This window comes from Pelophylax lessonae, assembly GCF_965119305.1.
Source record: "Pelophylax lessonae genome assembly, chromosome: 7".
Lineage (NCBI taxonomy): Eukaryota > Metazoa > Chordata > Amphibia > Anura > Ranidae > Pelophylax > Pelophylax lessonae.
This window is the reverse complement of record NC_138774.1, coordinates 192,845,596-192,871,282: the sequence shown is the minus strand read 5'-3', so window position 1 is coordinate 192,871,282 and position 25,687 is coordinate 192,845,596. Positions and strand designations below refer to the sequence as shown.

Here is a 25,687-nt window from a genome sequence, read left to right as displayed (position 1 = left end):
AAATCTGTTTAACTTCTTTAAAAATAAGGTCCCCACTCAAAATTTATTTATGATTTTTATATAAAAAGTCAAAAGGTTTTGTATCAAAGGTGGTAGAGGGATGTGAGATGATATCAGAGAAATAGAACAATGTGTTTCAGCAGTTTGGTAGAATTATAAATCCAGTAATGGAATGTAATATGTATGTATGTACGCAGTGATTGAATTACAGCTGCGTGGTGCATTAATCCACATAGATGTTTTCAGACTCTTCCTCCCTTATTCTCTGCACAGCAGCTCTTCCCCCTAGTGCCCCCAGGAGATGTGCAGAAAAAGATGAGGGACCACGTGGCCTTCTGCCTACTTACAGCTCGACGCCTCAGGAAGGCTCTTGTTGCCATGGAAACACATCCTCTCTTGCTGCTAACCCAGAGCTGGTTGACGTGGGTTACATCTAAGCTGAGGACTGCATGCATGCAAATCTACAATAGTGTGTGAATGGCAATGTGTAGTGTGTAAAGATCGGGGGGATTAGACTCAAGTGGTGCATGTGTTTTAAGAAGTTAAGCCAGTCCAGATTGCATTTTTAAGGGCATGGCAGCCCTCTTATTTAAAGGCACTGATAAATTCACAGAAGACTGCAATTTCCCACGCAGGGGTTCCACCATTACTGCAACTCTGCACAATACTTCAGCCTCCTGTCTTATTCTCTTGCCACACATCTGCTTCAGGCCTCATGCCTAGGCCCTACGTCTGCTCCCCAGACCAACACAAAGTTATACTCCCTTCAAGGTCTCTCATAGCTTGCTCGGGACCAACTCCTCGCTGCACACTCTGGCTGCCCCATACAGCCTCTGACTCCTAGATAGGATGGGCATCCTCCTAACTCCCATGCACAGACCCCCCTGTCTGTTGGGTGGAGCCCTGAGCGCTAACTCTGGGTCTATTATGAACCAAGCTCACACCTGTGCAATCAGCAAGCCTACCCCTCCAAAAATCAGGCGCAAATTGCTAAAATAAACAGTGGCACGAACTCGCCTCTCCACAGTAGATTTCCCTTGAGTATGTGCATCTGGGTCAAGTCTCAGTCTGTTTGAGTATCTTGAAACAGAGTATACTCGCTTGCCTGGACCAACCTTTTGAGAGGCAATGGCCAATTATTGGGGGCTGAACCAACCATCAGCATGCAAATTTTGATAGGAGCTAGTAAGCAGGCACATGTAATCCTGTGCTTCCTCATTGCTGCTGGCTTCTAGTGGAAACTTGTCCTAAGAACAACGTGGTGACTGCCATTTCTAACCTGCTTCTGAAAATTGTCATTGCCTCGATGTCATGAGGATCTAAGCGCTTCAAATGAAATGTCAATGACCTAAAAAAATGAAGAAATTGGGAGCTTCAACATCAGTGGCTGCATGATTGCCACCCCACTGTAGTGATTCAGAAAACATTAAAAAAAAGGGAGGACAACCAAGCCACAGCATTTCCAGGAGGTGGTGAACAAAGGCTCATGTTCTTTCCAAGGATGTTTTCATAAATTGCTTTCCATGGATTTTTTTCATGGAAGTGAAAAACAAAAAACGGAATGTTTCAGCTTCCCAAAAAGTGCGCAGGTGACAGATACACTTGAAGTGTAAATTCATCATTTTGAAACATCTCATACTGTAAGCTGGTATGGCAGTGAAGTCAACCTTGATTTTGAATTCTTTGTCCCCCCCATCTTACTGCATGCTCATACAAGCTACCGAATACTAACCTAGAAAGGTTCTACTTGGAGTACCCATGTTGTCTTTTCAATAGCCAACAATGGAATGGTCATATGACTACTCTGTGTTGGGCTTATGAAAGATAATGGAAGCACAGCTCAAGTTAACTTTAAACCACCAAGATCATTGGCTACCAGTAAACTTTGAATACGTTCCACTATGTGTGCTGTAATAACCTATGCAAGCATAAAATGATTCAAATAAATATAGAACATTTATTTTTTCTAGTAATTTTCATTTTTAGTATACAGTGTGGAGAGCAAAACAAATCTAACAATAGCATAAATAAAGATGAAAAAAACAAAAAAACACAATATCTGCTTATGTAGTTCAAGGTATCCATTTACTTTAGCCAAGCTTATTTTAAAGGTAGAAAAGCGAGGATACGCTGAATCATCTTGTCTCGAGGCCTTTCTTACTTCTCAATACCGAAAGAACAGTGATAGTCATCCAGATTAACAGTGATGGGCGTTTCCCCAAAATTTAAATGGCCCAACTCTCCTAATGAATGCCATTTAGAAAGATAATTTTACCAATTTTGTTGAGATAAGAGAATTCTCTTGGAATAATCACATCTGTGATTTGCAAATTTAGCTCTTTGCATAGGCATGAGCAGAAGCAGAACCTTTCCAGTACTCCTCTAACTTTATTGTGTGTTGCATAGGATTTAAGAAGGATGTTTGCAGCATTGTTCAGGAATGATTGCCACCCCCTGACGAGGTGCGAGGAGACGGGTAGTCAGGCGCTGCCGATTAAAACCTGCTGCTTATCCAACCCCTGACACTTTCAGATCAGTGAGATTCTCACTTTCACACACTAACACCAGCATTTGCCACTGAAGCCTGCTGACAATGTATATACCACAGAGGAGGGGGGAGTCTATCATGGAAAGACACTGCTTTATAGTCACTGTCTTTCCATGAAAAAAGTGAATGATAAAAAGGAGAAAGAGGATACACAGAAGAGAGGACAAGACTAAGTTAGAACAAAGGAAAACTTGTGAACAAAATGACAGCACATTCAGTAAAAAATAAGAAAAAACACACAAAGCAGTTAATCTTTTACAAATAAAGGGTCAATACTGTCCAACAAAAAGAATTCAGTTAAGGGTAGTGAAAATTTCTCACTGGCTTCCTGCACCTTTTTGGAACCTTGGAGTGAGATGTCCAAGCTGGACATCCAAGCGCTGCCCACTTTACCACAGAGGTTTACCGCCCCTGCTGTGATCTCTCTAATAAGAAATGAACATAAAAAGGGAAAAGTGAGGTTCCGTAGGAAGAAGCAGCAGGTTAGAAGCTGCATTCCAAAGATTTTACCACTGCAGCCCTCCAGAAATATTAAGAAATCAGTGGGTGATTCACAACTCCAGCAACTAAGTATCCATTAGAGTGGACTCGCTCTTTAAAGGAAGCTTTAAATCTTTGAAAGGTTTGGAATTATACAGTTTAAAAAGCCACCCTAGTGGTGTCGTAGACTACAGAGGTAATTTCAGCAGTTCAGCTTCAGCTGAGAGCTGTGCAGCGACAAATAGGGACATCATTTAAGTTTAAGCCAACAAAATACTTTCAGATTGAACTAAAATACAATAAAATATCTTACACAGATATAATTGACATCTTATTTGAAGTAGCATGCCAACCAAATTATTTTTTGTACCTGAGAAAGTTTGGATTTCAAAGGAAACCCTTTATTGGGTAACCTAAAGGAGATGTATAGCCAATTAGTATAGTATAGTATAGTATAGCTATTTTGGCTAAACTTCTATGGATCACAGAAATGCACTTCGTTCTGCACTCCTGTGATCCGTTTTCACCCGACAGTGAGCTGAAGCCTGCTGTGGGCTAACGTCTCTCAGCCTATCCAGGGCACGAGAAAAGATCCCGACCATATGGTTGGGATCCGCCCAGAAACCTGGACTGGCACCTGGCTCAGCCTCTCAGTTATCCACTGAGAGCCTGAGCCAGCCCCTCCTGCCCCCCTCCACAGCTCAGCGTTCCAGTGAGCACTGGAGGGGCAGAGCAGACACCTGCTGACTGACAGTCCCCAGCTCTCTGGAATGCTGAGAACTGAGTGATCAGCAGTCTTTGATCTCTCAGTTCAGAGCCAGCGGGGGGACAGATGCAGCATTCGTTTAATGCCGCATCCACCTAGGTTAGTATAAAGGTTTTTTTTTTTCTAATTCCCATACTTCTCTTTTAAGGTTTTAACACTGCAAGCTTTCAAATGCATTAGTTCCTTCATCATTCATTAGACAATTTGGATAGAATGGATAAAGGTGAGGAGCATTGTTAGCTTCATTTGCTGACTGTCCTCACTAGGGATATCACTGCTCATTTAAGGAATCCCTCCAATCGGCCACAGTTATAAAGACTACAACATTTTTTAATTCCTCCCTAGCCAATGTCTCTGTTGGTGAGATTTCCCATCACTTCATGTCCAAGTAGTTCCAGTTACCTTGGCAGTAAGTTAGGAGAAATAATTCCAAAGTGGATGCCATCAGCAAAAAAAAAAAAAAAAAAAAAAAAAAACACCTGTCAAAAGGTTTACCCCCCTCTCCACTCTATTAAAATCAAGTTTTGGTTACAGCTGCAAAATAGACCATTGCTAGATCATGGAGAAAGCCAAACATCCCTTTTGAGAAGCTTAAATATTGCATCAATTTGTACATGACATATGAGAAAATGGCATTCAAACTAGATGACAGATTATATAAATATCAGAACCTATGGGATCCCTAGATTATACACTAAATGCCGATAACCAAGTCCTTGTAATTAGGCCTTTCTTAGTCTAAATGTGTTCCCCTATTCAACTTTTTTCTGAGCCTCCCCACAGCCTTAGGCTTTTGTCCCAGCTTAAGGTATGGAATTCCACAGATTTGGCATGTACAGCAATGGGATAAACAATGCTATCTGGTTTATTACAAAACATCAATTTACTTCCCAACAGGCAAACACAAGCTTAGTGATACATACATCAGTGTTGTTCACGCGGCCTTCCAGAAAGAAGCACTCTTCAGCATTGTGTGTACAAATATGACGATATTTACACCAGTGGCATGCATATGGACTGACCACGCAGGACAGACACCTGCCAATGAGAAAGGCACCATAGTGAAATAGTTAAAATACAATAAAAAAATACATACATGTTCTTATCACATCAACATATACCATTTTAAATTGTAGTTAATATATTTTCAATTTCGATACGCCAATCCCCGCTGAGCCGGCGGATGACAGCTCCCTCTCCGCTCTGTGTGCGGAGAGGGAGGTGTCAGAGCCCCGCTGCTCTCTATGGGGAATCAGAAGAGAGCAGACCGCCTGTCCGCTCTCATCCGATCCCCTGGATGGATGGAAAATAGGGTTTCCATCCGTCCGAATTTCACGGACAGGATCGGATGCGGATGGCAGCAGGCGTTAGCGGACACGTCTCCGCTGACATCAGCTGCCCCATAGGGATGCATGGAGGATCTGATCAGATCCGCCTAAAAAACTGACAGGCGGATCTGATCAGATCGTTCGCGTGAAAGGAGCCTTAGTCAAAAATCCAGTTTTCTCTATCGTTCATTGATGGACGCAGTTTTCTCTGATTCAAATCAGTAGGGACGTCCTAAAGCAGTGCCATAAAATGGCAAGGACAATAAGCGGTAACCTGGATCCTCCAGGGACCATACTCCCGCAGCAGAGAAGCTTTCGAGGACTCCTCCCCACCCAGACAAGCTTGCATCCGTTGTGACAATTGTCCAGTAGAAGGGGAGGAAGGATTCCAGAGCAAGACTCCCTGGGCACCCGGCTAAGCCGGATCCGGAAATCCAGAGAGTTTGGATTCCAGTCGCCTTCGAGAAGGATTGCCTCCTGGGGGATCCCCAGAGGGATTGAGCGAAAGGGACCGTCTTGAAAAACAACACCATCAGTCCCAGAACTCGCATGCAGGTCCAAAGGGAAGACCATGTGCTGGACAGCAACAGTCGACCGCAGTCTAAAGTTCCAAGAGTTTTTTCCCCGGAGGGAGAAACACCCTGACCGAGGACGAGTCCAAAGTCAGACTCAGAAAAGTCCAGTCTCATGGAAGGGACCAGGGATGATTCAAGCAGAGCAGAGGGATGATTCAAGCAGAGCGGCCAGGAAACCAGGACTAATACGCCCCGCTGCCGCAACAGCGCCAGGACCAGAGCCAACACCTTTGTGAAGACCCTAGTAGCATAAGCGAGACCAAAGGGTAACGTGACAAACCGATAGAGATCCTTCTCCACGGCAAAAAACGGAGAACCCGTAGGTGTCCCGAACATAACGGGATGTGAAGGTAGGCAGCCTGATGTTTATGGAGCCCAGGAATACCCCTGATTTAGAGAAGCCACCGCCGTGCGAACCGATACCAACTTGAATTTTTGATCTGCACGGAACCATCAAAAGAACCTGTAGGTCCAGCTTGTTGAACCAGAGCCTGAACTGCCCCACAGAGCGCCTGTAAGCGATCCGGGACGGCCTTACATTGGAAGGAAAAAACCTTACCGGAAAAAAACAGATCAAAACTCGATCTTGCACGACCTCCTGAACCCAGTCAGCCTGGGATGCGGGCCAGCCGCAGGTCCTCGACCGGCAAGGACCTCCCCCCCCCCCCCCTAGATGGGTGAGGAAGCACCTTCAGGCCGAGTAGGCCTTGTCCGCAGGTCTGGAAAAAAAATCTCATGTTTGCCAGACCAGGGTCGTTTGGAACCACATGCGGAAGTCTGGAAGGATTTCGCCACATCAACTGTCCCTGAGGGACGAAGAAACTGTTTGTGAGCCAAAAGGGAGGAACCCCAACTGCGACAAAGGCCCTTAATCTTGTTACAAATAATTCAGCCAAGCGCTTACTCCAAAGGGGATGACCGGCGTGCCGCTCTCCTCAGGCAGGGAACTCCAACATAAGCACATGAAAGAAAAAAAAAAAAAAAAAAAGGAGGCGCAAACACCTAGTGCATTACCTGTGGTCACCATAAAAAATGTTTTAATAAAATGCCAAAAACATATACTCACAGACATGAAAAGTAAAATCACATTACAAGACTCCACCACACATGGAATGGAACATGTCCCTGTAGATAGGACTGCTAACATGTTTCAGGAGTCGAGCTCCCTTCATCAGAGCTCTGATGAAGGGAGCGATTTTACTCTTCATGTCTGAGTATGTTTTTGGCATTTTATTAAAACATTTTTTATGGTGACCACAGGTAATGCACTAGGTGTTTGCGCCTCCTTTTTTTTTTTTTTTCCTTAACCTTGTTAGCCTGTGGAAGAAAACACTCTTCCCCCCGTGAGACCCTTATATAATGTCATCCAGGGCAGCGCCAAACAGGCGATCCCCCTGAAAAGGGGGATCCATTAAGACCTTCTTAGAAGTTTGATCCGCAGACCAACACTCCGGTCAAGTAGACACCGGACAACCACGACGACAAGGTGACCCATACAAGGGAGCCTCGACCAGCGCGGCTTCGCAAACAAATTGCAGCCCTTGCGCCAGCTGGTCCAAACGCTCCCCCAGGGCAAGAGGGACAAGCCCCACACTAAGTCACGGCATTGAAACTCCGCCCATCAGGCAAAGTCTGTGTGGCATGGGCAAAAAACATTGTTCCCAGTGCAGACTACGCCAGGGAGTACAGATCGCAGGCCACAGCCCGCGCCATCCTATCCCCCAAGTCCTTAAAGGACGGGGATTCCTCCACTGGAACAACGGTAGTCCCCTTCAGCTACAGAGGTGGAACAGTCCTCTGTACCAGAGACTCCCCAAAAGGGCAACGTCTAACGGCCACTTAGACACCCCAGGGCAATGTCTCAGACGGTCCCCTCCTACATGAGCAGCCAGCAAAGTGAGCAGCTCCAGATGGCATGTGAGTGCCAGACGCCACCTGCGCCCCAGGCGCAGCTGCCGCTGCTACCCCCAAATTGCAGGGTGTCGCGCGCCGAAAAAAGCCAGTGCATCCACCAGCGCCTGTCGCGGCAGGGGAGGTAGAAATGTCATTCTCATCATCCGAGGAGACAGGGTGCGAGGTAACAGACCCGGCATGGAGGCCCACGTCTGCGGCAGCTGAGCCAGACTCAGACTCTGAGACATCAGATGAGGCAGGGGTAGGCGGAGAAACGTTTCAGCGCACCTACCACCTCCACCCGGGCCCAAATGCTTCCCGAACTGCCGAAAAGGCATCAACTGGCAGTGGAGATTCGGAAGGCCCTGCGGCCTCCGTGAGGGGTCAGGTGGGAACAAATGGCCTGCAGGGTCCATACTGAACCTGAGGAACCCGCCAGCAAATTGAAAAAAAAAAAAAGCCATTTTTTTTTAAAAGCGGCCCTACAGCGCTACAGCACCCCCCGGAGGTCAGGCTTGTGCCAACGGGCACCCACAGAGAGGGAGAGACCACCCTCGTGACTCTCTGTCCTCCAGGCACTCCCACCGGCCTCCACAGCAAAAAATCTACCACTAAATGGCCGAAAACGGGTGTACCAAGATGGCCACCGTCATGCGGCCTGCACACTAGGCCCCAGCCTCAGGTAGGCCCAAACAGTCCCCCACGTGGGGGGGGGGTAGAGGGTGGAGGAGAGGAGGGGGGGGTCACAATAGGACAAAGGGAAACCCAGGAGTGTGAGTGTCCGACCATCCCAGGGAGGGGGCCTGCGTCCATCCCAAAATCTGCCAGGGAGGGGGGGCGTTTACTCACCATACCGAGAACACAGGCAGGCACCATCTCTTGACAGGACCCCACGCCACCGAAGTAGGGGGGCTGTTGGCCAAACAGGAACGCTGCGACATAGGCATAGACCCTGTCGTATGCGTCCTGGCGAGACGTTTAACTCGCGGGGCCAATCCCCGTCCAGAGGGACTATGTCGCGGCCGACCCAGCGCGGAGCTAAGGTCTGCACGCGCTCGATGGCCAGACTGGGATGATCATCGGATATGGGGGTCCAGTCTGTTGCCTAGCCCAGCATAATTGCTAGAAGATCTCACAGGGAAAAAAAAAGTTCCGGAGAGAAAAAGGTTAGCTAAAAAAAGTGACATAAAAAAATAAGTACTTTAAATGCCAGGACCAGAGATCCCAGCAAGGAACTAGGTCCTTACTCCTGACTAGGCAGATTAAAACTGACATCCTATGCAGGAAGAGAGAGGGTGTACCCTCCGGGACTGCCCATAGGCGTAGCCAGAACTTTTTTCTGCCTAGTGTCCTACTCCTGTAGGGGGCAGTATTAGCCTACTGATATGAATCAGAGAGAACTGCGTCCGTCAATGAATGATAGAGAAAAATAGATAGTCCCAGTGAGGAGATCTTGACATAATCAGGACAAATGTTTGTGAACCAATAGCAATTAGCAACATATGATGTACGGTGGGGTTGGTAAACCATCGATCACAGGCAGGTGACTGGTAGAATGAGTCACTTCCTTGCTAACCCCCCGAAACTGGACTGGATGGGTGACATTTACTGGAATTGATCCCCTGTATTTTCTCCTGTGGCAACTGAATGCTAGCGGGAAGGAGAGGAGGAGAAGCCACCTTTCAAGTGCCACAGGAGGAAATACAGGGGATCGATTCCAGTACATGCCACCCCTCCTGGCTAGGTTCCTGATCGATGGGTAGATTGTGATCGACGGGTTTCCAACCCCCGCAGTAAATCATATGTTGCTTACTGTGACAATCAATCTATTTTTTGAGTGCGGTGATGCCTCATAATGTATAATTATTTTATGGCTAATAAAAATCTCTAAAAAAAAAAGAAAAAAAAAAAAGAAGAAGATCTTTGGATTTTGTTTGCCATTTTGGATGTTTTTGGGCCAATACACAAGTGATTGATTTCACCCATTTTATTTCTTCTCATAATAGTCAGACCGGCAGGATCTACATTAGCAATTCTCACTGGCTGGTAATAAAGTCTTCCACCAAACAGCTAGTCACAAGCTACTAGAAGATACTTTAGTATACAGTCAGTTCACTGACCATGAAAGCCACTAAGAAATGAAAATATTATATACAATGAGAGAACCAGAGAGGTAGAGAAGAAAGCTTACGACTGAAGGACGCTGCAGTTATAGAAGACAAAGTCGGTGCTGGCAAACCTCAGACCCGTCTCCTTGGACTTCAGGTGTAGTTGGACTGTGTGCAGAGCTCCTGGTATAAACACAAGATAAACTATCAGAAAGAGACCTAAAGCAGGACTCTAGCCATCCATTGTGTGGGGACAGAGAAGAGTATGTTCAGTTTGGTGATAATACAGATGAAGATGCTGACATCAATTGTCTCCACTGCGTTTATTGCGCAGTGTAAAGCAGTGTCGGTTTGGTTACACAGCACACAGACCCACCCTGTCCTCCAGTGATTCCAGGAATGTCACGCAGTGAGGGAGAGGAGCATTGAATCGTTTCATCCACCAGGACAGCCTCGCTTTCGGCCATGTCCCCGAACACACAAGTGACACCAGAAGACAGATCAGGGACATTCTGCACAGACAGGTTCAGCTGCAGAGAGACATACAGATGTTACACAATCAGGGAAATACAAATACATCAAAAACAGCAACAGAGTTTAAATACAAGTCCCTGTAAATGTGCCATTTTCGGTCGCTCCCCCATACATAAGCCCCAGTTTGTTGTAAACCAAAAACCCACTCATGACCGATCACTAAGTAAAGCAGGAGATGTAGAAACTATGTTGTAGTAGAGAGATTGTATTTTATTTGTATAAATACAGTAAGTGAAGTCAGGGCCGGTCCGAGGCGGGTGCTTAGGGTGCAGTGCGCCCAGGCGCCGCAAGGTGGGGGGCGCACTATCCTCTCCCGGCTGCAAGTCTCTCACTGCAGCCTCGCCTTTCACTGAAAAAATACATTGGTTATAGCTGCTCCGCCTCTCTGCTGCCTCCTCAGCCAATGGGAACACAGTGGACACGCCCCCTTCCCCAGCGCGCCTTGTTTGATATCTCAGCAGAAGATGCCGACCTGGAGAAGAGAGGAGAGGAGAGTACACAGCCTGCAGTGTGGGACGGGCTGCAGCCTTTATAGAAGAAGGTGAGCTGGGGAAAATAAACTAAATGTATTCTTGTCAGTGCTTCCCCTGCTGAGGAGGGGGGAGGGCTGTGTTTTCTCTTCCTGTCTCTGAGTCTGTTGTTTTTTCTGCGTGAGTAGCAGTGCACTGCTTCTGGAGGGAGGATATGCTCTAACCTTCTCCAATCTCTACTGCACCTCCCTACTCCATACCTGACCACCTCCCTCTCTTCTGCATTACCACATGCAATGTCTGTGAACTGCTGGAGCACTACAAGTACCAGCATGCCAGGAAATGGAGGCAGCAGCAGTGTGTTCAATCAGGCAGGCTGATATTTAGATGGAAAGTGCTGGTGTGTGTGTATACTGTGTGTATACTGTGTGTATACTGTGTGTATACTGTGTGTATACTGTGTGTATACTGTGTGTATACTGTGTGTATGTGTGTGTGTGTATACTGTGTATGTGTATACTGTGTATATACTGTGTGTGTATGTATACTGTGTGTGTATATACTGTGTGTATGTATACTGTGTGTATACTGTGTGTATGTATACTGTGTGTATATATTGTGTGTATGTATACTGTGTGTATACTGTGTGTATGTGTGTGTATATACTGTGTGTATATATTGTGTGTGTGTGTATATACTGTGTGTATATATTGTGTGTATGTATACTGTGTGTATACTGTGTGTATGTGTGTGTGTGTATACTGTGTGTATACTGTGTGTATGTGTGTGTATACTGTGTGTATGTGTGTGTATATACTGTGTGTATACTGTGTGTGTGTATACTGTGTGTATGTATATACTGTGTGTATACTGTGTGTATGTATATACTGTGTGTATACTGTGTGTATGTATATACTGTGTGTATGTATATACTGTGTGTGTATATACTGTGTGTGTGTATACTGTGTGTGTATACTGTGTGTATGTATACTGTGTGTATGTATACTGTGTGTATGTATACTGTGTGTATATACTGTGTGTGTATATACTGTGTGTATACTGTGTGTGTGTGTGTGTATACTGTGTATATACAGTGTGTATACTGTGTGTATACTGTGTGTGTGTGTATACTGTGTATATACAGTGTGTATACTGTGTGTATACTGTGTGTGTGTGTGTGTATACTGTGTGTGTGTATACGTGTATATACTGTGTGTTTGTGTACTGTGTGTACTGTGTGTACTGTGTGTGTTTGAGCTTTGGTTTGAGGTGCACACCCTAATGCCATAGGCTGCGCACGCCTATGTTTGTAGTTGTGAGCTGAGGGAAGGGGCGACAGTGGGGGAGGAAGACAGGACAGAGGGAGATGCCAGGTGAGAGTTCCAGCTTTAAAAAGGCAAGCACATGACAATGACAGATCATCAGGTGAGGTGTGAGGTGTAAACATTGATGGGATGGATCGCTGAGTGTAGTGTAGCAGCTGCCTCTCCTTACAATCTTCCTCTCTGTTACTGCAAGCAGGCTGGGGGCTGCTCAGAGAGTTCCAGTCCAGCCCCTTTTTCCCATGCGGAGCTGAGGAGGAAGAAGTCTCATGGCATGTGTGTGAGTGTGACTCGGCCATGCCATCCCACAGCCTGAGCCTGCTGAAGTTTTAGTGTATGCTGGCAGTTTGTGACACTGATTAGCAGAGCCTGGGAGGGAGGCAGACTTTACCAGGGGACATATCTCAGTCCCACACTGACAGATGAATTAAAGTGCCTGCCTGTGTATGGGCTGATCACAGTGTGATCACTGGGTTTGATAAGTTACAGTCAGACCATGTAATGTACACTACACATACACTTCCATAACATGACGGTGATGTCACATTACCTTTATGGAAGTGTATGTGTAGTGTACATTACATGCTCTGACTGTAACTTAGACTGAAGTTTAATGCATAGTAAAACGTTTTAGGCTTATGGAAGTGTATGTGTACTAATAATGCGCATTGTACCGCACATTCACGAGCATATGGGGGGGCGGCAATTTTTATTTTGCCTAGGGGCCAAAAATCCTTGCACCAGCCCTGGAGAGGAGGAGCCATACAGAGGAAGCAATGGCTTTGCTCTCTACTGCAGCCGCCTGCTTTCTCTGTACGGCTCCTCCTCTCACAGGCGGAGTGCATTTGATGTCACTCCGCCTGTGAGCCAGGACTATGGAGGCGCCGTTCTCACAGTGACATCCGCAGCCCCGCTGAGATGTCACACAAGAGCTTTACACCACAGAGCCCGGCACCACAGAGCCCGGCACACCACAGAGGAGCCAGGAATCAGGACAGGCAGCCAAGAATCAGGACCAGCAGCCAGACCCCAGGACCAGCAGCCAAGAATCAGGACCAGAAGCCAGCCCCAAGGCCCCAGCAGCCAGACCCCAGGACCAGCAGCCAGAATACAGGACCAGCAGCCTAGCCCCAAAAACCAGGACCAGCAGCCAGGAATCAGGAGGACCAGCAGCCAGACCCCAGGACCAGCAGGCCAGCCCCAGCAGCCAGACCTTAGGACCAGCAGCAAAGCCCCAGAAGCCAGGCCCCAGGACCAGCAGCCAGCCCCAGTACCCATTATTTAAGATAAGTGAAGTCTTCTAGTCTTGGGCCTGGGCATCAAAGTGCTATTAATATAATATTGTTTATTTTTCTATTGTTCGGTGACACTCTAATGTAGTCTCTCATCGGGGATGGAGGGGACTCTTTCTATCAGAGACTCTCCAATAGTCACAGAGAGGGCTTCTGTAAGATAAACCCCCCTCCAGGTCCCATTAGACTCCGTTGTAGTCTCTAATGGGGCCTGGTGGGGGGTCTTTCTAACATAGACTTTAAAATGCACACAAAGATGACCTCTGTTCGAAAGACCCCCCTCCAGGTCCCATGATACAACCCCATTGTAGTCTCTAATGGGGCCTGGTGGAGGCTCTTTCTAACAGACTCTCTAACAGAGGCCCTCTCTGTGTTCCTTGGAGAGGCTCCCTCCAGGTCCCATTAGGAAAGGGGAGGGGTTAGTAAGATGACCACGCCCACACAGGGGGCGCCATAAATATTTCTGCACCCAGGCGTCTGTTACCCTAGGATCGGCCCTGAGTGAAGTGTGGGCACCTTTTATTTGACTCAACATTACACAAGGCAGAATTCTTTAAATTGCACCTTACCAGCAGTTCAGGTACGCTGACAGAGGCGTTGTTTGGAGTCACCTCCAGACGCATGCATTGGCTGAGATCGTTCGTAAAGCGGTGAGGCTCGGCTGCCCGTTCACACTCACTCTCTCTACAGCACCTGCACAGATATGAGAACATGTTTACATCTGCATGAAACAAATCTATAGAAATTAAATACTTCCTATGAAGAAGATATTAAGAGGAAATTATAGAGTGAAAAACTGTAGGAGCAGTGAATTTCAGATTTTACAGGAAACAGCAGCTAGTCGCAGAGAAAAAGGAGGGTGAATATAAAGAAACTCCATGTGGATATAGAAACTAACCATTTAATCTAGTTATGTATTCATTAAAAACAAACAGAAATATTGTAAGTTGTAAGTAATAATGCTGAAATCTGGGCTGAAAAACTATTGTTCAAAAATAAAAGCCATGTGTATTCCTAAGCCAGCCATAGACGGTTCGACTCTTGGCCAGTTCAGCAAGGACCGACTGAGATCTGAACCATGTATGGGCATATATAGTATAGGCTGATTGTACCCAAGTTTCTCCATTGACCATCTTGGGTACAACCAGTATGTCAGATTTTTAGCATGCAAGCTATAGCCGCCTGCAATAATCACTGTGTTCTCCCGGTAGGGAAGGCTCCCTGTGAACCCCCCGCTCCCTACCACCCCCGCTGGGAGAACACAATAGCTCTGCAATATTCACCCATTAACACTGATAGCATCGATGAGGGAAATCAAGCAATTTTCTGCAACCTGTTGTATCTCCACAGCGGAAGTCTCACAAACAGCATGTCTCCAAACAAAAACACCTCCTTGAATTGCTCACAAAGGTTGCATATAAAAAAATCATCCTCCAATCCCAGAAGACACTATTTTTGGAGAAACGCGTTGGGTGGAGAGCATGTGTGATGTCATCGCAGCTGGCTGGACGGGTGACACCATGGCTGGCTCATCTTACATGCTTGATTTCTCTGCCTCATTGTAAGTGAATTTTTATTATCTACAATAAATGTATCATACTGGTTACACCGAGGCTTCTCCCTATCTTTTATATGCTACATTTGTGAGTGATTCAAGGATGTATTTTCGTTTGGAGACATGCTGTTTGTGAGACTCCCGCTGTGGCGATATATATACATATCTCCACATGGGATATATGGGATCTCTGTAATGGAGATTATGTGTTCTGAGCACTTTTGCCACATTTGAACACCTGTAAACTGATTTGGATTATGAAGCACTGGCACTTTAATGGACTTTATACAGATCTATGATATTTTCACAATGGTTTTATATTTTTCCATTTTTGCACTTTCCATTTATTATCATCACTTGATCTTTAATGTTTCAAATATGAAATTGCGTACTACCAGAGCAATCTAAAAGGCATATCATATCCATTGTATTTAAAGGAACAGTAGACTATTTGCACTAGCACTTTATCACTTTTCTTATGACTGCTTTAGTGTGGTCAGATTGAATTTTAAAAGAACAGCGCACCTTTTTGTTTATTTTTTTCAATTTATCTACGTTTCCAGGATTTTGGTTGCAGCACTTCACAATATATATAGAGAATTAAACTAAACCAAGAATGAAAAAACTTGTGCACTTTGCAACTGTGCGGGAGTTTCCGGTAATAAAGACTGGTCACTGTTACTCTCTATCCCCGCACAGGGTGCCTAATCATGTATCCTCTATCGAGGAATATATTTAAATGATAATTTTTGTGCCTAGAGTTCAGCTTTATTAAAACAGAACCTAAAAAGCAGGTAAAATTTTGAACGAAAAATGTCAGCAAACATTACTTTCAGAATTCGAAATGTGTACTTGTTAAAGTTATACTACAATGTAAAGTGGGGAAGGATTCAAACCTCGGTCAGGTTTTTACATCTACAATAAAGCTTTATTACAGATGAAATGCATCAGAGGAAAGAGCCTAGGGGAGCTGTGCATTGACTTCTAGTCACTAAAGTTTAATGCGGGATGGAAGCCAGTTGTGCTACTCACAAGCATTTCCCCATGTACTATGCTACAAATCTGCAGTGATCATTGAAATATAGAACAAAAATCCAAATCCATTATACATGACATCAATAAAGAATTCTCTGTGTAAAAGGTTAGCTACACTGTCTAGCGATATTGATTGTTCTGACAAAATATGGAGATATTGGCTGGGATCAGCAGAGGCCAAGCAAGTATGAGTTAGCACCATCTGCTGAACCGTATGTGACATGTCACACGATCTCTGCACACAAGACAGGGAAGAAAACAGAGGAAGCAAAAGCATGAAAAACAGAACAGTGAATATTCATAAAATGTACAGCTGAGAAAGAGCAAAACTTCACAGAAAAAGATAAACAGAACAAAGTGCATAACAGAAGTGAAAACACATCATATGCAGAATGATATCATTCATCATAAGTTAAAAATCATAAAAAAAATGCTGACAGCAGTTACTTGACCATTTTCCAAAATTTTGTTTTGCGGCTTGCTGGTAAATACAGTATATTCATAATTACAGAAACAAAACAAAAACCTACATTACGAGCTGCTTTAGGAAAAAAAGTTGTAAGGCCCCTTTCACATATAAACAGACATGAAGCCAGAGGCGTAACTAGATCCTTCAGGGCCCTGATGCAAGAAACCATAAAGGGCCCCCCTGACCCCTGGCCGGGGCCCTTCTCTCTGAGCCAGGTGGTGGAACGGCAGGACCCAAGTGCAAGTGTGACCATGTAGTTCCGCCACTGGTGTCAGTTTTTTTTATAAATTACTTCTTTTACAATTTTATTTTTAATTTTTTTCAATTTTTTTTCAATTATTTTTTTTTTAGGAGCCCCGTTGGTTGGTTTTGATGAAATATCAGGGGTCTAACCTATGATGTTTCACCTTTGAGACACAGAAAGGGAGATTGAGGACAAAGCCCTCAATCTTCATCTCTGCAGTCTCCGCTGCACAGAATGAATGGACAGGACTAACTCTGTAGAGAGCTTCCCCTTCCATTCACAAACTGAAGCATTGTAAAAACAGTTCTGAATGGATAGAATCAGTGATTGGTACTGATTACTGACTCTGTCCATTCAGAAAATGAAGGGGCTCCTTTTCCCTGATTTCCATACTGACCCATTCCCTGCAGCAGCTGGTGAGAGAGGAGAGGGGGAAAGCCAGAAGAGCTGCAGGTGGGGGGGGGGGGGGGACCGGGACCTGGGAGCAGAAGAAAGCAAAAGCAACTGACAACGAGCAGAGGTGGCGGGGCATCATAAAACAGTGGTCCTCAACTCCGGTCCTCAAGGCCCACTAACAGGCCAGATTTTAAGTATTACCTTGGGGAGATGCAGACTAGAGTACTGCAATCACTGAGCAGCAAATTATATCACCTGGGATGTATTTCAGTTATCTTGCAAATCTGGCCTGTTAGTGGGCCCTGTAGGCCAGGGTTGAGGACCACTGAAATAAAACAACCGATCTTCTCCATTTTCCTCCTGGAGCCGCGGAAAGCCTGCAGGAGGGAGAGGAGGAGAAACTGGCTTTCAGTGGCTGCAGGAGGAAAATGGAGGGGATCAGTTCCTCTATATGCTGCCATCCCTATCCAGGTGTACAGGGGAGCCACACAAGCCCCTGGAGCATGGGGGCAGGTCGCAATTACGACCCATGTAGGTACGCCCCTGCCTGAAGCGATCATCTGCATAGGTTTGTGTCTAGGGGCGATTACCCACAGGTTACATGCGAACAGCTGTGGGCACGGTCAGCCTTTCATTGTTTTGTATAGAGCTTCCAGTTCACAGTTATTAGCATGCATCCCGCTGAGTCTCCAGCAAGAATTCTCAATCTGTCCCTAATCTCAAATGTGAATGGGGACTTATATAATTTTTGAATAGAAAAATGTAAACATTAGGAAAATTACAACAGAAGTTTTATGGGCATTTCCACAAAAAAAAATTATATTTGGGTTATATGTGGTTGATAGCAAAGCACAGCCAGCCTGATTGGACAATGAAGAAGCAGCGACATGTCAGACAGACTATTCAGAAGCAAATGAAAGGACCACACTTTGCCAAAGACAGAATCGGTAACATTCTACTTACATTATGCCTTCTTAGATGCTCCCTCAATTGGCAATATGCTGCTGCTCTATCACTGCTTACTCACTAGTGATTGAGTTTACAGCAGAACAACTTCCACTAGTCATAACAGAAGTTTAATTTCAAGGATACTGCTCCTGGCAAAATGTTGGCACCAACATTAGACATGATAATTTTGTGACTCCACATTAGCTACATGGCAATAAGAAAAATAGAATTCTCTCACAGCTGAGTTCTCCAAGATACTTGCTTGCTCCACATTATTCACAATGGTGACACCATTGTTTGGCTTGGTGATGCCCATAGAAGTTGGAATCAAATCATCAGCAGTATATAACAGTACTGTAACGTCTATCAGTGTCCGGCCGAGCACTGGTTAAAGCTTGTAAGAGGAGTTTTCTTTCTCCTTTGACTGTCCTATGAGGTTACAGGACCCCTGAGTTTCTGTCTGAACAGTGCTGATTGGCCGGGTGCTGATCACATGCACCCTTCCAAAAAAAAAAAAAAAAAAAAACACTGTAGCAATGCACACTAAGCTGAGCATGTGCAGATCGCCTCCTAAGTCTCTCAGCAGATGGACTGGGGGACAGTAAACGAAGGGGAGGATCAAGACAGGAGGAAACAGCTTTTTTTTACCGTAAAATCCTTTTCTCTTAAGTTCATTAACGGGACGCAGTACCTGCCCCTCTATTTTGAGTTGGGTTGGTGTTACTTTCTGACACTGCTTTGATACAAAACTGAGATCCTATGCAGGTAGAGAGAGGGTGTACCCTCCGGGACTGCCCATAGGCGTAGCCAGAACTTTTTTTCTGCCTAGTGTCCTACTCCTGTAGGGGGCAGTATAACCCTACTGATATGGATCCAAGGACTGCGTCCGTCAATGAGCTTAAGAGAAAAGGATTTTACGGTAAGCCAAAAATCCAGTTTTCTCCATCATTCATTGACAGACGGAGTCCTCTGATCCACATCAGTAGGGACGTCCCAAAAGCAGTGCCATAAAATGAGGGGTGGGAACAGCAGAAAAGAACAAGTCTCCAAGGCTAAACATAGCCGACCAGACAACATAGGTCTCATCAGAACAAAAGATGAGGCCCACCTGAAACAAACAGTAAACACACTCAAGGAAGGCCAAAAACCCTCCAGATAGCAGCCAGCAAAATCCTTGCAGCCAAAAGAGGCATCTGCAAATGCCAGCACATCCACCTCATAAAATTTGGTAAAGGTGTGAACAGACGACCAGGTAGCCGTCTTGCAACCTGAAGCACAGATGCCTGTATGGTGAAAAGCCCAGGAAGCGTCAGGCGCCCAAATAGAATGCGCCGAAACAGGGAAAGGTAGGACCTGACCCTAAATTGAATAAGCCTGCACCACCGACTGTCCGATCCATCTGGAAATAGTCGCAGCAGACCCAGGCAGCCCTGTTCTTGGGCCACCCGTGAGTACAGAGAGTGAACCTGACTTACGAAAAGACTCAGTAGTCTCCAAGTACACCTTGAGTGGCCAAACTCTATCCAGAGTATGCAATGCACATTTCTTAGGATATGAGGGCTTAGGACAAAAGATGGTAATACACTGTCCTCATGCAAGTGAACACCAGAAACCACTTTCGGAGGGAAGAACGGATCAGACGAAGTACCACTTGGCCCCATGAACCAACATATAAAGAGAACGACAGGACAAGTCGCGAGTGCTGACACCCTGCATGCAGAGTAACACCAACCAAGAAGGCCACCTTCTGTAAGAAGGTAGGCAGGGGATACCCTTGAATACTTGCAAACAGAGGTTCTTGAAGAACCGAATGCACTAAATCAAGGTCCCCAGTTGGTGACGGAGGTCGCACCGGAAGTACCAAGTGTAGCACCCCCTGGAAGCAGTTACGCACCAGGAAACGGACGGCCAACGGCCTTTGGAAAAAAATTGCCAAAGCCGAAACCTGACCCCTGACAGTACCCAACTTTTGATTAACCCCCTGTTGAAGGAAGCCAAGATCCGGGCCACTGAGTAAGAGTGAGGGGGAGCTCCAGGAGACTCACACCACACAACATACGACTTTCTCGTATGATGAAAAATCATTCTAGAAGTCGCCTCCCACGCTTTAAGCAGGGTGGGAATCACTGAAGCAGACAATCCCCCGACCTTCAGCACCTGGCTTTTAACAGCCAGGCCGGCAAAGCCAGCGACCGTAAAGTCAGATGGGAGATTAGCTCTGGAGACAATTTCTCCCTGAGAGGAATTCTCCAAGGAGCGTCTGCGGCTAGCCTGACCAGGTCGGCGTACCAAGCTTGGCGAGGCCAGTCTGGAGCCACGAGAAAGACCGGAATCCTTACCGCCTCGATCCTGCAAAGAATTCTTGGCAGCAACTTGAGGAGAAAGGCAGACAGCAGCTGATACTGACCTTGGCCCATCGGTGAGCACTCTCACACGGCCATGGCGGTGTCAGCCTTTCGCAGGTGACTACGCTAAATTTCTCGGCATCATTCAAGTTGAACTTAGCGAATGTACTTGCCTCTGTAGTCCTCATACGTCCACCAAAGGCGAAACAGTCCACTGTACCACAGACTCCTCAAAAGGGTAACGTCTAGCAGCTGCTTAGACACCCCAGGGGAACGTCTCAAGACGGTCCCATCCTACATGAGCATGCTAGCAAACTAAGCAGTTCCAGATGGCAAGTGAGTGCCAGATGCTACCTGCGCCCCAGGCGCAGCTGCCGCTGCGTCCTCCAATTGCAGGGTGTCCCGCACCAAAACAACCAGTGCATCGCATCCACCAGCGCCTGTATCCTGCACGTCAGGGGAGGTAGAAATGTCATCCTCATTATCCAAGGAGACAGGGCGCGAGGTAACAGAACCGGCAGGGAGGCCCCATGTCTGTGGAGGCTGTGTCAGACTCCGATTCTGAGACATCAGATGAGGCAGGGGTAGGCGGAGAAACGTTTTAGCGCACCTCCCACCTCCACACGGGCCCACATGCTTCCCGAACCGCCAAAAAATGCATTGATGGACAGTGGAGATCCGGAAGGCCCTGCGGCCTCTGTGAGGTGGTCAGGTGGGGACACATGGCCTGCAGGGTCCATACTGAACCTGAGAAACCCGCCAGCAAAATTTGCAAAAAATGACAAAAATTATATATATATTTTTTTTTAAAAGAAGCGGCCCCACAGAGCTACAGTGCCCTTCCCTCCCCGGAGGTCAGGCACTGCGCTAATGAACCCCCACAGAGAGAAATCGACTACTCTCATGACTCACTGTCCCCGTATAAGCAATCGGATTAGTGATTGCTAATCCGATTGCTTATACGGGGAAACGTTTACTCACCACACCAGGAACACAGGCGGGCGCCATCTCCTTACAGGTCCCCACGCCACAGAGAGAAATCGACTACTCTCATGACTCACTGTCCCCGTATAAGCAATAGGATTAGAGGGTCTCAGCAGTGGCTCAATGAAAGGAAGTGAGCCAGGAAACTGCCCGGGGAGAGGGGAAGGGCTCCTCCCACCAAAAGAACGCCTCCAGGCACTCCCACCAGCCTTCACAGCAAGAAATCCACAGCAAAATGGCCAAAAACGGGTGTACCAAGATGGCCGCCGCCATAGACGCAGGCAGAGGCTACAGGAAAATGTCAGCCCCGCACGGGAACGTGGTAATCTGGACCCCCCAAGCCCATCTACACCATCCAGCAGTAGGAACCTCATCAAGCCCCCCCGCACGATCAGTCGCGCGCATTCCCCCGGCCCCCCCATGTGGCCTGCAAAAGAGGTCCCAGCCCCAGCTAGGCCCAAACAGTCCCCCACGTGGAGGGACAGGATAGAGGGAAACCCAGGAGTGTGAGGGTTGGACCATCCCAGGGAGGGAGCCCACGTACACCCCAAAATCCGCCAGGGAAGGGGGAGGAACGTTTACTCACCACACCAGGAACACAGGCAGGTGCCATCTCCTTACAGGACCCCACACCACTGAAGTGGGGGGGCTGTTGGCCAAATAGGAACGCTGCGACATAAGCCTAGACCCTGTCGTGTGCGTCCTGATGAGACGTTTAACTTGCAGGGCCTGTCCAGTGGGACTATGTCGCAGCCGACCCAGTGCAGAGCGAAGGCCTGCATGCGCTCGCTGGCCAGACTGGGGTGACCACTGTATATAGATATCCAGCCTGTCACCCAGCTCGGCATAGTTGCTTGAAGATCTCACAGGAAAAAATTCCAGAGAAAAAGGCTAGCTATAAAAAAAATCTACAAAAAAAAAATACTTTTATGCCAGGACCAAAGATCCCAGCAAGAAACGAGGTCTTTATTCCCGACTAGGCAGATTAAAACTGACATCCTATGCAGGAAGAGAGAGGGTGTACCCTCCGGGGCTGCCCATAGGTGTAGCCAGAACTTTTTTTCTGCCTAGTGTCCTACTCCTGTAGGGGTAGTATAACCCTACTGATATGGATCAGAGGACTGCGTCCGTCAATGAACGATAGAGAAAATTGCATTTCCATGTACTGTGGGAGACCAGATATATTGAATGCAGGGTCCTGGGTTTAGTAACACTTTAACTGCCACTAAGGCCAAGGACATGGCTGTGCTGTATGATTGGGGTGTCAGGATTACAAGACTAAAGCCTCGTACACACGCACCGATTGTTGGCCGACCGATCGGCTGTCTTTTGTCCAGTGTTGTGTTGGTTGAAATGTGCTCTAGACTGCGCACAAATTTTGTCGGCCAACAACAACCAACTGCAGAAGTGATGTCATGTTTTGGTCTACTTTTCGTGTGTTTTTTCTTCTCTGAGCATGCCCAGTCTTGATCATTACATTTTTGTCGGCCGAAATCTGTACTGACTGACGAACAATCGGCTGTTCTGCTGACGGCCAACAAAAATTTTATAGCAAAGCACACCAGATTTTGTTCGGCCGAAAAGTCGCAGTCGGTTGTCGGAAGCATCATACTAACAAGCCAACAATCGGCCGATCGGACGTTGGCCGAAAATTTACGGCCAACAATCGGTGCGTGTGTACGAGGCTTAACTGAACAGAATTAGAAATCTTCTGGCAGTTAAACACATGCATTTTAACAGTGTATTTAAAAATGAGACTGGTGCCCCGTTTTAGAGTTCTTGGTGGAGTTCCTCTATAAATTCGTCACACTGTTTTTAGAATTATGTGCAACTGCCCTTACTTCAGATCTGATAGGCTTGCAAGAGTTCTCATCTATCTGTACTAATTTATCAATAGCTCTTTTATAAAAGCCAGTTTGAGTTAGCTTTCTGAGTCCTTTAAACCTGACAGTGACAGAGTTCATAAAGGCCTAGAGAAACAAGACAAAGCAAGAGGACTGAGCAAGGCGGGGGTCTCCGAACAGTCGCTACCATTGTGTGTGTGGCAGAGGCACCCTAGCTCCCTCCTTTCGTCCTTAGGGGATGGAGAAATACAATCCCCACAGCTCATTGTCCCCTGCACGGTTGGGCGTGCAAGTGACCGGAAGAATGTTGCCCTCCTGTGCTCATAAACGGTTTCATTAGCACAAAGCAGCCTGCATTTTCTAATAGGTTCTTGGAGAATGACCCCCCTCAGCTCACTAGGCTGCTATTGTTCCCCTGGCCACTTCCTACTCCCTGGAGGAAGAATAGATGCAGCAAAGCCCCAGTCATATATTAGCCAGGGACTTTACAGGGTCATCGAGAGACTACGCAACTACTTTAATCACCAGCAGAGGAGGGGAGGACGGGGCAAGAGGGCCATGGTGCTGACAAAGAGGAGGCCAGAGGGAGGAGGGTGGGGGAAGAGTGCTGACAGCCAACGCAGGAGGGTAGGCACTCTGCCTGGGTGGAAGAGGACAGACCTCAAGATTTACTACCGTTTTAACGGCCTTACCATTTAATACATGAGATGAGGACACGGTATAATTATCAGGAGAGGCAGGCCAGCGATTAACAGATTTGACCTCTGGAGTGGGATATACTTCATCTTCTCATGAATTATACTGACAGTGCAGTGGAAAAAATAAAATGGATTGTGTGTATTAAAAGATATTTTCCAGGCCCAGTGTCTCGTATTGCTTAGAGGATTATTCACCATTCTGAGCTTAGTTATGAAAATAAATAATTACAAACCAGCTGGCAAGAAAACAAAGTTTATGTCAAACATTTTTTCTCTCTTTAATTTCCTGTATTACCATATCACTAACCTATTCTGCAACTTATTCATTTGCATCAGTCACTGCACCAAAGGAGCTCACACTCTACTGTCTCACCACAGTCACACTACAGTGTTTCTCAACCATTTTTCAGCCAAGGCATTCTCTACAATTATGCCCAATCTCGGGGCACCCTTTTTTAAAATGACAAAAACCAAACTAATAGCTATACACAATGCAGCATTATAGACACACGTGGGACACCCAGTATTGAAGGTGGTTTATTTTTACAAAGCAAATATACCTTTTCACACTGCAACTGACTAGTATTCCAACATTTCTCTTCGCGCTTAGTTTTTCTCCTTCATTCATCTAATATGACCCTGGTGCTGATGGAGAGAGGTAAACAAGGACGTCCTCGGGAGCCCAATGTCCTCCTTATCCTACATCATAGGTTGTTAAGAGTGCCAGCAGCTGGCCCACATGGTGCCCAAGGTGGTAATGCTACACAATTAATACATGTGGCTTGGAGTAACAGAAAAAGGCAAGCTTAATCCACCTGCTGGCATGTTGACAATTTTTAGTCAATTTGATGCAATTTTTAGGCATTTTGCCAAGGCACCCCTGGAGAACTCGAAGGCACCCCAGGGCGCCATTGCACACTGGTTGAAAAATGGCTGCACTAATACACATTTACAGCTCTGACATATTCCAAGGTGCTAAAGAGAGAGCACAAAGCTATCTGGGTAAGCTTCTGCACCAGAGGAGCTTACATTCTAAAGTCCCCATCACAGTCACACTATTACCATTATACCTTTATATAGCTCTGACATATACTACATTACCAAAAGTATTGGGACACCTGCCTTTACACACACATGAACTTTAATGGCATCCCAGTCTTAGTCTGTAGGGCTCAATATTGCTTTGGCCCACCTTTTGCAGCTATAACAGCTACAACTCTTCTGGGAAGGCTGTCCACAAGGTTTAGGAGTGTGTCTATGGGAATGTTTGACCATTCTTCCAAAAGCTCATTTGTGAATTGGTGCACAGTCATGTTGGAACAGGGAGGCAGATGGGGGAAAAAAGTTGGCGCAATCAGACAGTGTGGGTAGCTGCCGCAGTGTCACCTGTGGGCAGAAAATGGGGGGCAATCCGATGGCTGTGCACTGGGATGGCTGCAGGCTTGTAAAGGGTGAAGTAACCCTGTAAGATACCAAGAAGAGAGAGAGAGAGAGAGCCCAGCGCCGATCTGAGTGTAGCACAGCAGTACTTTAATGACACACAAATTACAAAGCTACTCACAAGAGGTAGATAAAAGCAGGCATCTAAAATCAATGGGGGGAAGTCTCTGTAGTCACATCCACGGTGGAAGGTCCGGTCAGGCGGGAGCGCTGTGATGAGGGAGGGCAGCCGATGTCCTCATGTGGGAGGCGGGGGACGTGCCGATCCTCTTTGATGTTGATGCAGCGTGGGACCGCCGGTCGGATGGGTGCGACGTCACTCAGGAGACACCAGGGGATCAAACGGCGACGCGTTGCGGAGCTCAGCTCCTTCTTCAGGCCGTGCGGGGGCCATGTTGGTTGTGGTATTTATG

General features: G+C 46.5%; 1 protein-coding gene across 1 annotated transcript in view; it reads right to left on the bottom strand.

Annotated features, from left to right (window-relative positions):
- Nucleotides 1-25,687, bottom strand: part of PLXNA3 (plexin A3) — a 272,276-nt gene that overhangs the window by 70,151 nt on the left and 176,438 nt on the right. Inside the window, exons 6-9 of the mRNA XM_082263582.1 lie at nucleotides 13,886-14,009; nucleotides 10,075-10,228; nucleotides 9,782-9,881; nucleotides 4,718-4,832 (exon numbers count right to left, since the gene is read on the bottom strand). Coding sequence (XP_082119708.1) covers nucleotides 4,718-4,832; nucleotides 9,782-9,881; nucleotides 10,075-10,228; nucleotides 13,886-14,009 — 493 coding nt within the window. The remainder of the gene's footprint in view (nucleotides 1-4,717; nucleotides 4,833-9,781; nucleotides 9,882-10,074; nucleotides 10,229-13,885; nucleotides 14,010-25,687) is intronic.